This window comes from Mauremys reevesii, linkage group 1 (genome assembly GCF_016161935.1).
Source record: "Mauremys reevesii isolate NIE-2019 linkage group 1, ASM1616193v1, whole genome shotgun sequence".
Taxonomy (NCBI): Eukaryota; Metazoa; Chordata; order Testudines; family Geoemydidae; genus Mauremys; species Mauremys reevesii.
The window spans coordinates 210852712-210865570 of record NC_052623.1 but is presented as its reverse complement, the minus strand read 5'-3'; the positions used below and the strand labels follow the sequence as shown (position 1 = coordinate 210865570).

Sequence of the window (12859 nt, the reverse complement as noted above, 5' to 3'; positions counted from 1 at the left end):
GCACTGTAAAAAAAGATAAAAGAAAGTGCAATCTACAAGTCAAAGCATGAAGGGGACTATGCATGTTTAGCCTATCTGGCATGTAAATACTTTGTAACACCGGCTACAACAGCACCATGCAAACACCTGTTCTCACTTTCAGGTGACACTGTAAATAAGAAGCGGGCACCATTATCTCCCTAAATGTAAACAAAGTTGTTTGTCTTAGCGATTGGCTGAACAAGAGTTAGGACTGAGTGGACTTGTAGGCACTAACGTTTTACGTTGTTTTATTTTTAAGTGCAGTTATGTAATAAACAAAAATCTACTAGGGCTGTCAAGCGATTAAAAATATTAATCACGATTCCTGTTAATAATAGAATACTATTTATTTAAATATTTTTGGATGTTTTCTGCATTTTCAAATATATTGATTTCAATTTCAACGCAGAAAACAAAGTGCACAGTACTCATGTTATATTTGTTTTTATTATAAATATTTGCACTGTAAAAATAAAATAAATAGTATTTTTCAATTCACCTAATACAAGTACTGTTGTGCAATCTCTTTATCATGAAAGTTGAACTTACAAATGTAGAATTATGCATTCAAAAATAAAACAATGTAAAACTTCAGAGCCTACAAGTCCACTCAGTCCAATTTCTTGTTCAGCCAATCACTCAAATAAACAAGTTTGTTTACATTTGCAGGAGATAATGCTGCCTGCTTCTTGTTCACAATGTCACCTGAAAGTGAGAACAGGTGTTTGCATGGCATTGTTGTAGCCGGTGTTGCAAGATATGTACGTGCCAGATGTGCTAAAGATTCATATGTCCCTTCCTGCTTCTACCACCATTCCAGAGAGCATGCGTCCATGCTAATAGGTTCTGCTTGATAACGAAACAACGCAGAGAGGACCGACGCATGTTCATTTTCAAAAATGCAGATGCCACCAACAGAAGGTTGATTTTCTTTTTTTGGTGGTTGGGGTTCTGTAGTTTCTACATCAGAGAGCTGCTCTTTTAAGACTTCTGAAAGCATGCTCCAAACCTCGTCCCTCTCAGATTTTGGAAGGCATTTCAGATTTTTAAACCTTGGGTAGAGTGCTGTAGCTATCTTTAGAAATCTCACATTGGTACTGTAGTGAGGCGGCCTGGCTCCCAGCCGCACCTGAGAGGGACGAGCCAGAACAGCCGCCTCAGTGGGCGGAGCCACCGCCACCTGTCCCCGCCCCCTGGAAGTCAAGGGGCGGGACAGGAAGTATAAAGGCCCGGGCCCAGCGCTCAGTTGGGCCCCGGCCGCTGGAGAGGACAGACGCTGGTGCCCGAGCTCCTGCTGAACCGAGCCTGCCCCGAGCCCGGTACGCTGAGGAGGACTGGCCGAGCCTGCCCCGAGCCCGGTATCCTGAGGAGGAGTCGAGCCCTCCCGTGCACCCGTATCCTGAGGAGCCGATGCTGGTGGACCCCCCTGCCGAAGCCCCGACGATACAGGTACCAACGGAGGGGGAGATTGGAAGTGGCCCGGGGATAGCCGACCCCAGTCTGGCTGTAGCCGACACTGAGCCTATGTCAGTGTGTTGCGGCCAGGATCCCCACTGACTGCAGCGGATCCACGCCGCTGCTAGGGCCCCGGGCCGGGACGCAGGGAAGTGGGTGGGCCTGCGTCCCCCCTGCCACCCCCTACTCACGGGTGGCAGTCTCCCCCTCACCCCAACGCTCAGGCTTAGAAGCCTGGAGTTACCTGTGGTTTGCTCAGCCCTGCCTGAGGGTCTGAGCCCTGTATCTGTGTTGCTGCCCCGCCCTGAGCTAGGGCTTGGGCTCTACAAACTGAACTGCTGCTCAGCCCTGCCTGAGGGACTGAGCTCTGTACCTATTGCTGCCCCGCCCTGAGCTAGGGCTTGGGCTTTACAAACTGAACTGCTGGGTGTTTGCTCGGCCCCTGCCTGAGGGCCTGAGCCCCTGAACTGCTGGGTGTTTGCTCGGCCCCTGCCTGAGGGCCTGAGCCCGTGAACTGCTGGGTGTTTGCTCAGCCCCTGCCTGAGGGCCTGAGCCCCTGAACTGCTGGGTGTTTGCTCAGCCCCTGCCTGAGGGTCTGAGCCCAGGGCTACTGCCTGTTGTCCCGCCCTGATCTAGGGCGTGGACTGTAAGACTGAACTGCCACTCAGCCTCCGGTAGTGAGGTGGCCTGGTTCCCAGGCACCCCGAAGGTGAAGAGCGACCCCTCACCTGACAAGGGGACCCGTACACGGACCTTTACAGGTACCTTCTTGGCATTTTGTGAAACTGGCAGCAAGAGTGTTCTTAAAACGAACATGTGCTGGGTCATCATCTGAGACTTCTATAATATTAAATATATGGCAGAATGCAGGTAAGACACAGAGCAGGAGACATACAACTCTCCCCAAAGGAGTTCAGTCACCAATTTAATTGATACATTATTTTTAACGAGCATCATCAGCATAGATGCATGTCCTCTGGAACAGTGGCTGAAGCATGAAGGGGCATACAAATGTTCAGCATATTTGGCATGTAAATACCTTGCAATGCCAGCTACAAAAGTGCCATGCGAACGCCTGTTCTCACTTTCAGGTGACACTGTAAATAAGAAGCAGGTAGCATTATCTACCACACATGTAAACAAACTTGTTTGTCTTAGCGATTGGCTGAACAAGAAGTAGGACTGAGTGGACTATTACAGTGCAAATATCTGTAATAAAAATAATATAAAGTGAGTATGGTGCACTTTATATTCTGTGTTGTAACTGAAATTAATATATTTGAAAATGTAGAAAAACATCCAAAATATATAGTAAATTTCAATTGGTATTCTATTGTTTAACAGTGCGATTATAACTGCGATTAATTTTTTAATCATTAATAATTTTTTTAATCACAATTACTTTTTTTTAGTTAATAGCATGAGTTAACTGTGATTAATCAACAGCCCTAAAAGCTACATCTATAAGTTGCACATTCACAATAAAGAGATTGCACTACAGTACTTCTATGAGGTGAATTGCAAAGTACCATTTTTGTTTATCTTTTTTATAGTGCAAATATTTGTAATAAAAATAATATAAAGTGAGCACTGTACACTTTATATTCCGTATTGTAATTGAAATCAATACATTTGAAAATGTAGAAAAACATTCAAAATATTTATAATAAATGAAAATTGGCATTCTCTTATTAAACAGTGTGATTAAAACTGCGATTAATCACGATTAATATTTTTAATCGAGTTAATGTTTTGAGTTAATTGCTTGAGTTAACTGCAATTAATTGAGAGCCCTAGTTTTCACCTTCCTCTCCAGTGTGTGGGTGCAGGCCACTTGCCAGGATTATCGGGGTATAACTCGCTTAATCATTTCCCTGCCACTGTAGGGTTCTCAGGCACCAGTGCAACTTGGTTCCTCCTATTCTCTCCCTGTGGCACACCATAGTCTAGTCTCCTGTGGGCATGGGTGGCGGGAAGCAGCCAGGTGTGGCCCCGCCCATATTGCACTCCGAGGCCACTTCCTGCTTCCCGCTCTTCCCGTGGTCCAAGCCCAGGCTGCTCCTCTTCCCTAAAGTGGGTGGGGGCTGGGACTAGGGCAGGCTGGCTGGGGCAGCCAGGTGCTGGGGCTGCTCAGGGCCCCAGGGCTGAGGGTGCTGGGGCCGCCCTCCCAGCACTCTGGGGCTGGGGGCGTTCTGGGGCTGGGGGCATTCAGGCCACCTGCCGGGCACTCTGGGGCCAGGGGCACTCGGGTGGGCTGGCAGCCACAGTGAGGGGCTCCGGGCTTTGGCGAGCAGAAGGGGTGGCCCTTCCTAAACAGGCGGTTCACGCATCACCCGAGCCAATCCAATTTCAGTTGTTGGGGCTAGTGTGAGGGTGGCTGGGTGGTGGTGGTAGCCTGTGATATACAAGAGGTCAGACTAGACCAGCGGTTCTCAAACTATGGGGCAGGCCTTCCAAAGGAGGCACCGGAATGTGTCCAGGGAAGCACAAGCTGTGTGTTTGGTTTTTTTTTTAAGAGCTCTGGCTGTCAGCCCCGGGTGGCTGGGACTCGTGCAGAAGGGCTGTGCACACCTGGGAAGCGGGGATAAAGGGAACAGCTGGAGCTCCACTACCCACACTCAGGCTCTCCTCCCGTCCCCCAATTCCTCCCTGGGAGACAGCCTGGGCTCAAGCTCTCCTTCCTCACCGCAAACCTTCACGTGGAGGTGGTGGGGCTCCAGCTGTCAGCCCAGGGGTGGCAGCAGCAGTGCAGAAATAAGGGTGGCAATGGGGCACTAAACCTGAGCACACCTGAGCCCTGCCACCCTGGGCTTCAGCCCCAGACGGGGGGCCTGTAACCAGAGCCCTGCCGCCCAGGGCTGAAGCCCTCGGCCCCAGGAGGCAGGGCTCAAGCTTTGGCCCGAGACCCCAGCAAGTCTAACACCAGCCCTGGCGACCCATTTAAAACAGAGTCGCGACCCACTTCGGGGTCCCGACCCACAGTTTGAGAACGGCTGGACTAGATGATATCATGGTCTCTTCTGCCTTTGAAATTGTATTTGAAGAGATATCGCCTTACAGACAATTATCCAATATTCATGCTAGTTCGTGAAACGACGTTTAACATATTCCAATACAGTCATGTTTGTGTATTAATCAATTACAAATTTAAGAGATTAATCATAACCCTGGTAGAGATGTTTTAGTTCTCTGGCAATTCTAAAAATTGAAAAAAAATCATTTTGGGTCAAACTGAAATTTTCAAAACTGTCAGCAAATCAGAAAGTAAAAGAAAATCATTTTGGGTTCAATGAAACATTTTTTGACCTGAAATGAAACACTTTAGTTTGGTTTCAAGCATTTTTTTAAAAGTTTTTCATTTTTTTAATAAAAGGAAATTATTAAACAAAAAGTCATTTTGAACCAAAAAACCTAAACATATTGTTTTTAAAATGTTGAAATGAAACATTTCAGATTTTGTGGATTTTTTTAAAGGTTTTTCTTACCATACCAATGTGGTGAAACCGACATGAATTCACAAAACATTTTGGTGTCACCAAATCTTCATTTTTCACTGAAAAAATGTTTTATACAAAATTTTTTGCCCAGCTCTAATTCTTAGTTCTTCATAACTATGTCTATAAGAAAATGTCTGCTATCAAGCTGCTTATCTTAGTAGAATACGCTATTTTGTAGCAGTTAGCACAAACCAATTCACATCCAAACTTACGCTTTGCAATTAACATTCTATGGATAAATAAAACAGGCAATTAAAAAGTGAATTACCAATAGGAGAAAAATTATGAGTAACTCCAATATGGACAAAATTCATACTTCTACATGGGTTGCAGTTTTGAATAAATAAAACTTATTCCAAGAGTTAGTAGTCATGATGAGTGCTTAAAACCACAGAACACGTTAATACTGTAAATATTTCTCCACTCACACATCTGAGTCATCCAGAATTGTTCCTGAGTCTGTCACTGAAATGTGATCCCCTGCCCCCTCCACCCTCTTCTACTGCAGGGCTGCGTATTACAGACACAATCTAGCTTGAAAGGTAAAATTCACACCAATGCATAGCATTCAAACAAATTATGGGAGATTAACACTAAATTGGTTCCAGCTCCAATCCAGCCACAGGGCCCCCAATAAACCACAACTCCCCCCCTGCAGAAATGCTTGTGGTACTCTTGGCTCTCCACCCTCCTAATGTTACTTCTTCCTCCCTAATACCCACCGAAGACTACAGCACTCTCTTGAACTGGCCACCCCTTCCCAGGGATATTTAGATCCCTTCTTCAGCGGCACACGGGCCCCTTACTGGCTTGCAGCCTCAATCCATGGTTCCTATATTAATATATCCTTGAGCTACGGTTGCCCTCCAGGATTGTCCTGGAGTCGCCAGGAATTAAAGAGTAATATTCAATTCACTATTATGTCATGTGATTAAATCTCTAGGAATATGGCCAACCAGAATTGGCAACCCTATCTTGAGCACAAGGCTCTATATGCTACTTAAGACTTTATCATTGGGCTTAAGTGCTGCATAAGTACTTCTGTGGGCCCTCTGTACTGGGGGGATTTTCACCCTAAAAGTAGTATACATTTCTGTTATGTAATGGAGTTAGAGTGTTCATATTCAGATGCCCATGTCAGCCAACTATATTGTGAGGTGGGTAGGGCTGACCTATAGATGTACATCATTAAAAGCTCTAGATATTAACATTTGTAAAAGCACAAACCTTCTGTTGTGTTCTTACCCTGTAATAATAATTTCAGGATATGTCTGTGTTCCTAGGTTCCATGCTCCCCCACTGATTGGCCATTCCTAAACACAATTACAAGAGTTCACAGAAAAGAGTTATTTCTTATGGGCTGGTGGAATGCACATTTTTAAAATGAATAACTTCCTAACAAATTCTTCTAAAAAGCAATATACCTAATTTATAAAAATGAAGACAAGGTTGTAACATTATCTTGATCATTTTAAAATACATTTATGTAGATGCAACTTCTAATTTATTGTTTATAATATTATCTGTCCTAAAGGCAGTGAGATTTTTAAAAAAATATTTAAATGTTTGTGTGGTCTAGTGGAAGGTTCTGAATTAACAGCTTTTCAGACTGAAATTCTTTATAATAAGTGTTGGAGGAATGAATAATGAACAATCAATTGATCCTTCTATTGGATTCACAAGGGCTGACCCTTGGGGCTTCAACAGGACTCTGCATAGGCGTAACAGTCTTCTTGCGAGGATCCAAATGTAGGATTGGGGTCTTAGATTATAAACTCTTTGTGGCATGCACAGTGTTTTTACTCCCTGTGGACAAGACTGTGAAACCCTTTCTCAGTGAAAGCAACAAGATCTCGTGTGAAATAAGATTTTATCCAGCAGGAGTAAGAGTATCATAATCTGGTCCTCTGCAAAGCTCCAGGCATATCTATGATGCTACATACAAATGTTAAATAATCAATGATAAATAAATGATATCCCCAGAACTGTTGGACCAAATGCAGCTGTGCAAACTTTTGAACACTGCATTGTCAATGTGCCACAATCCTTCACAGAGGTGACCAGCTATAGGGACGGGAGAAGAATTCAGTCTCCAGAGTCGATTCAGTTCTTGCCTTCTTTGCTAAGGCAGCACAGAATCTTCAAGACCATAAAGAAGCCTATCTTGATCATGATTCCTGCACATCCCAGTTTCCATGGAAAAGGAAGGCAATGTCTGCTCAGGCCCAGTCAAGCTCCCGTAGGAGTTCAAGAAAAAGAAGGCAAGACAGCTGCACCCAGTTACCAGAAATATATGTTAAGAACTATTTTAAAACGGAGTTAGGATTAAAAGCACATATCAGTAATTTAAGGGTTAAAACATTACAGGTATGTTGTAATTAGTCCCAAACCAAGTGCTATAAATCCAGGAAATTCTGAGTTAAGGTTAAACTTAAAAAAAAAAAAAATCACATGTTGAGGTATGGAAATGCAGTTTAGGGCACCTGAACAAATTTAACTCCATCCTGTAGAGAAACCATGCAATAATCATACTATTCTGACTAATGCATAATAATGATTGTAGTCCCAAATTAGATTTCACTGATTTTTAAAGACCCATTTGCTTTTTTTCTCCCTCTCTCTCTCAAGGAGGAGAGCTGGTTGCAAGGGGACTAGGGTTGTGGGAGCTTCTTGCCTAGGGAAAGAAGAGACAAGTATAGAAATGGGAAGTCATGAACTTGGGGTATTGGAGGAACAGGACTGTCGCTGCAAATACTGTCTGTCCATGGGCTTTGCTTATAAATAACTGGGGCTATAACTATGCTCTTCCCTCCTCTCCTGGTAGTTTGGGAACTGGGTTGGTGGAGGCAACTGCTGAACTGCTCCCCGGGAGGATGGAATATGTGCATGGAATTAGTGTGTGTGTGCATGTGTGTGTGAGAGAGAGAGAGAGGGGTGGCAGGGGGGGGAATCTGCCGAATGAGTGAAGATGTACGTACTGTATAGATGCCTGGAAAATGGCTGGGTGTATGGAGTGATCATCCTGGCTGATGTGGAATGGATGAGTGTGGAGTAGGGGGATGGATGTGCAGAATGAGCAGATGGGCAAGCGTGGAATGAATGGAGGAACGTGGTGAAGTGTCTGGGGAGTTGTGGGGGGCGGGAGTAGAAATGAACTGGAGTAAGTGACTGGGAGAATGAATTCAGGGCGTGGGTATGAGTAGGACAAATTGGTAACATGACAATAAATTTATTTAGAGTTATACAAATGTATTTATATTCATGTCCATTTATGCAAATATATGTAAATCAGAATGTATTTTTTTTAAATGGTGGCAATAATGGCTAAAAAGTACCAATAATGGCTAAAAAGTACCTAAAAATAAAAATCTACAAATGCAGACAATGCATCAGGTTTCTGTGAGTTTTAACCACATGGGAAGTTTGGAGGGTGCATGTTGTTCCATTATTGAAAACAGCAGAGACAAAAAACAGTCTGATACCAGGAGCTAAATTTCTCAAAGGACCCATTTTGAATAAATTTTACCTCAAACTAATTAACAGATTTACTTGCAAATTCTCAGAAAGGACCCATGATCCTGCAAGGAGGTCTGCAAGGATGGAACATACTTTCTCATGGAACCCCGCTGAAGACAGTGGAGCGCCATGTGGGCACAGAGGTCTGAGTGCCTACATAGAACCAACTGCAGCATCAGGGCCTAATTGACTTTACAGAGATAAGAGGGAAATTGTCTGCGCATACATGCTGTCAAATGCACAAAGTAAACAAACTGAAAAAATAGTGAAAAATCTTTTCCCCTGATAATATCTTTCAGTTATAATAATCTCAGACATTAATTGTAACTACAATAAGGGAAAAAATTTGAGCTAGAAATATGAGTTTCAAGTTAGTGGTATCCCTTTACCTTATTTTAATATAAGTATTAATGTGAGAAGACAGACAATGAAAATAATCTTCCAAAACATTATGTACACAGTTTAGATTTTTACAATTAAACTCTCTTCATAAATAAAATCTATTTTTTTACCTTATTGCTGTATCCTTGCTTTTTATGTTTAGCTCCTACAGAATACAATACGGGAATCAAATCTGGAGGACAGTCAGCAAAATATTCTGTGCAGGTAACTGGTGACTCATGAATGTCAATGGGATAAGGATTTTCAAAGATTGGAAAACTAATGGAGGAAGACAATTTATTAGTACCACTGTGATATGTGGAGTAATATTAGATTTTCTTTAATATTAAAGTATACAAAACAAAAACAAATTTATCTAAATTAAAACTATCATTATTCATAACACATGCTATTTTCCTTATTTCATATTTTCTTTAAAACATATTTATTGTTTTTAATCCCAAGAATAAAATGTACAGTCACCAATAAAGGTCACAAAATTAAGGTACCATGACTGCAGTCCTTTCTCTTGTTAGTTTTTAGTCACATAAGTAGGCTACTAAAGTCAATAGGACTACTTGTGTGAGTAAGGGTTTGCAGGATCAGGTTCTAATTTTCCCCCACATCTGAAGAATTTTCCCTATAAAACAAAGATTACATATGTTTTGTGAACGCTAGAATCAAAAACATATGATTTATATTACAATTCAAGGCCAGAATTGTCCATAAAATTATGCTGTAGACATACTGTATTAGTAACCAGGTCTCATAATAAACAATTTGACTCAATTTGACAGTGGAATATTAATTCTCCATGGTTTGTACTAGTGAAGCAATTGAAGACAAGTCAGCCCTCAATTTAATTGCTGTTCACTTCTATTAGCTTTATCTGTCAAGATAAGGAGTAATGCCTCACACTTAGAGCAACAATAAGCATAGAATGTCATTCATAAATGAAAAATGCACAAGGAGAGGTTACTTACCTTGTTCAGTAACTGAAGTTCTTCAAGATGTTTTGTCCCTATGGGTGCTCCTTGTGAGGATGTCCGTGTGCCCATGCACTCTTGATCAAAGATATTTCTCCTAGTAGTTCCTGTGGGCTTGCACTGCATGCCTCCTCATGAGAGAATATAGGGAGGAGCAGACCTGTGCCACTCCAGTTCCTCTCAACCTCAGAGCATGGTAAATCTCTGAAGCAGGAAGAAAAAGAGGGTTGGTAGTGGAGCACTCATAGGGACAAAACATCTCAAAGAACTCCAGTTACTGTACAAGGTAAGTAATGTCTCCTTCTTCTTTAAGTTAATGTCCCTGTGGGTGCTTCACGTGAACATAAGAATGGCCATACTGGGTCAGACCAATGGTCCATCTAGCCCAGTTTCCTGTCTTACGACAGTGGCCAATGCCAGATGCTTCAGAAGGAATGAACAGAACAGGTAATCATCAAGTGATCCATTCCCTGTCATCCAGTTCCAGCATCCCAGTATGAGGAGACTCCTGAGTAGTACCTTAATGTGGAAGAAAGTGCTGAAGAGGTGGACCCACTAGGGAGTATAGAACACCTTCACCAAAGACTGCATTCGCACTGGAGGCATGGAGTTGGGCATAATGCTGTGAAAACATGAAATGGAGTACCAGGTGGCTGCCTTGCAAATGTCCTTGATGGGTACATTCCTAAGGAGTGCAACGGAAACAGACTGAGACCTGGTAGAGTCAGCAATGACTCTAGGAGGGGGTTGCATCCCAGAAGACTCGTAGCAATGCAAAATGCACTCCAACACCCAGTTGGATGTTAGATAGTTTCTCTTGGCAAAGGAAACAAAGAGTCTGGGGGGATACCTTGAAGGGCTTAGTTCTGTGAAGAGAGAAAGCCAGGGATCATCTTATGTCCAGTATATGGAGACTCATTTCTTCAGCAGGTGAATGTCCTGATTGGTGTGGAACTCTGATGACACTTTAGGGAGGAAGTGAGGGTGATGACACAACAAAACTTTGTCTGGATAAATTGTAATATAGAGGGTCAGCCATGAGAGCTACTAATTCCCATCTTTCTGGCTGAGGTGATTGCTACAAGGAACAAAATCTTGAAGGACAGATGGAATAGCAAGTACGTTGCCACAGGCTCAAAGGGAGGTCCTTTTAATGTGTTAAGTACTAAATTATGGTGCCAGTATGGGATAGGGTCCCACACTGGATGGAACAGATTAAGGAGGCCCTTAAGGTATCTTGTTGTTCTAGGCTGTGCAAGACAAAGACACCCTTGACTGGTGAGTGGAATGCTGCAATGACAGATAAATTAATCTTAACAGAGTTCAGGGAAAGACCCAGCGATTTCAGGTTTAGTACATAGTTGAAGATGAATGCCTGGGGAGAATTGGTAGGAGATACAGAATGTTGGGTGCACCAGATCTGGAAGCATTTCTAGTTCTGCAGGTAAATCCTTCATGTAGTGGGTTTCCTGCTATTTAACAGAACCAACTGGACTTCAGGAGAACACTCCTTCTCTACACCCAAGAACTACCGAGAAGTCAAGACCCGAGAGGCAGGGATGACAGGTTGGAGTGGGTTATGGAGCCTGATTCCTGGATCCAAAGGTCTGTGATCAGGGGAAGGTGCAGAGGTGGACATGTCACCAGATAGGGCAGGGTTATGAACCACACCATTCTCAGCCATCTGGGAGCTATGAAAATGATAACTATTTTTTCTTGTTTCAGTTTGAGCAGGGCTTTGTGGATCAGTGAAGTTTGAGGGAATGTGTATAACAGACAAGAGGCAAGGAGAATGTCTTCCAGGGAGTTGTGCCATGTTCCCCACTTGATAAGATGTAGCAGCATTTTGAGTTGGAAGGGGTGTAAGATGCCACATAAGACAGATTTCTTGAAAGACAACATTGGTCAGCTCCCACTTGTGGTCTTGATGAAAAATTCAGCTCAGTGAATCTGTGATGGTGTTCTGTGATCCCCACAGGGAGATCACTGAGATATTTATTTCCTGGGATAAACACCAGTTCTATAGCATCACTGACTCTTTGCATAAAGATCATGATTTTGCTCCTCCTGGCCAGTTTATATAGTACATGATTGCTCAGTTGTCCAACATCACTCTGACTGATTGGAGCTAGCTGAGAGGTAGGAAGTGAAGACAGGGCACTTATGTGTAGTGACAACCCTTGAGAAGTCCACCTGCCTTGGCCTGTACAATCTTGTAGGTGAGCACCCCATCCTAGAAGTCAGGAGCCTGTTGTGATGATGTGTGTGGCAGGTAGACATGAGAAGGCAGTTCCCATGCAGACTTTTTGAGGGTCCTTTCACCTACTGAGGGAGTTGGATACAATCCATGGGACCAGCACCTCTGTGAACAGCACATGGTTGTTGGGAGTGTAGGATGTCTTGAGCCAGGCTTGAAGACACTGGAAGTGCAACCTTGCATAGGGGGTTACGAAAGTGCAAGCCATCATGTGTCCCAGAAGATGAAGATTAGCCCTCACCATGGTTTGTTGGCTCTGCTGCAATGTGGAGATGAGGTCAGACATCATGGTGAATCTGTCTGCAAGTAGAGACACCTTGACTGCCACAGAGTCTAAGGTGGCCCCAATACAGTTGCACAGGCATCAGGGTTGATTTGTCTATGTTGAGGTGCAGGTCTAGGCAGTGGAATGGAGCTAGGGCCTTCTGAGTGTCAGACTGAACTTCAAGAAAAGAATGGCCTTTGTGGAGTAAGTCATCCAGATAGGAGTCCTTGAATGAGTGAAGAGAACCATCCAGGTGTCACTAAAGAGTTTAGGCCCTTTGAAGGGCAAGTCTCAACAGTATTTTGCACTTTCCTGGATAAAGTAGAGGACTGTAGCCAGGGAGCCCAATGCATGACTATGGCAGTGGTCATAGAATGAGAATCCATATCTGCTGTTTCAAGGGATGCCTGCAAGGAGGCTTGGGCTACCGTCTCACCCTCTGTAATAAGAGCTTGAAACTGCTCTCTTGTCCTGAGGCAAA

The 12859-nt window shown here is 43.5% G+C and overlaps 1 protein-coding gene across 10 annotated transcripts in view; it reads right to left on the bottom strand.

Moving 5' to 3' along the window:
* STXBP5L (syntaxin binding protein 5 like) overlaps window positions 1-12859 on the bottom strand; it is a 412558-nt gene that overhangs the window by 137412 nt on the left and 262287 nt on the right. For all 10 annotated transcript variants that reach the window (XR_005597546.1, XR_005597541.1, XM_039534539.1 and 7 more), the window contains 2 exons: window positions 9002-9149; window positions 6219-6286 (listed from right to left, as the gene is read on the bottom strand). Coding sequence is in view for 8 of the 10 variants with exons in the window: in XM_039534539.1 (XP_039390473.1) it covers window positions 6219-6286; window positions 9002-9149 (216 nt within the window). In the remaining 2 variants the exon portion in view is untranslated. The remainder of the gene's footprint in view (window positions 1-6218; window positions 6287-9001; window positions 9150-12859) is intronic.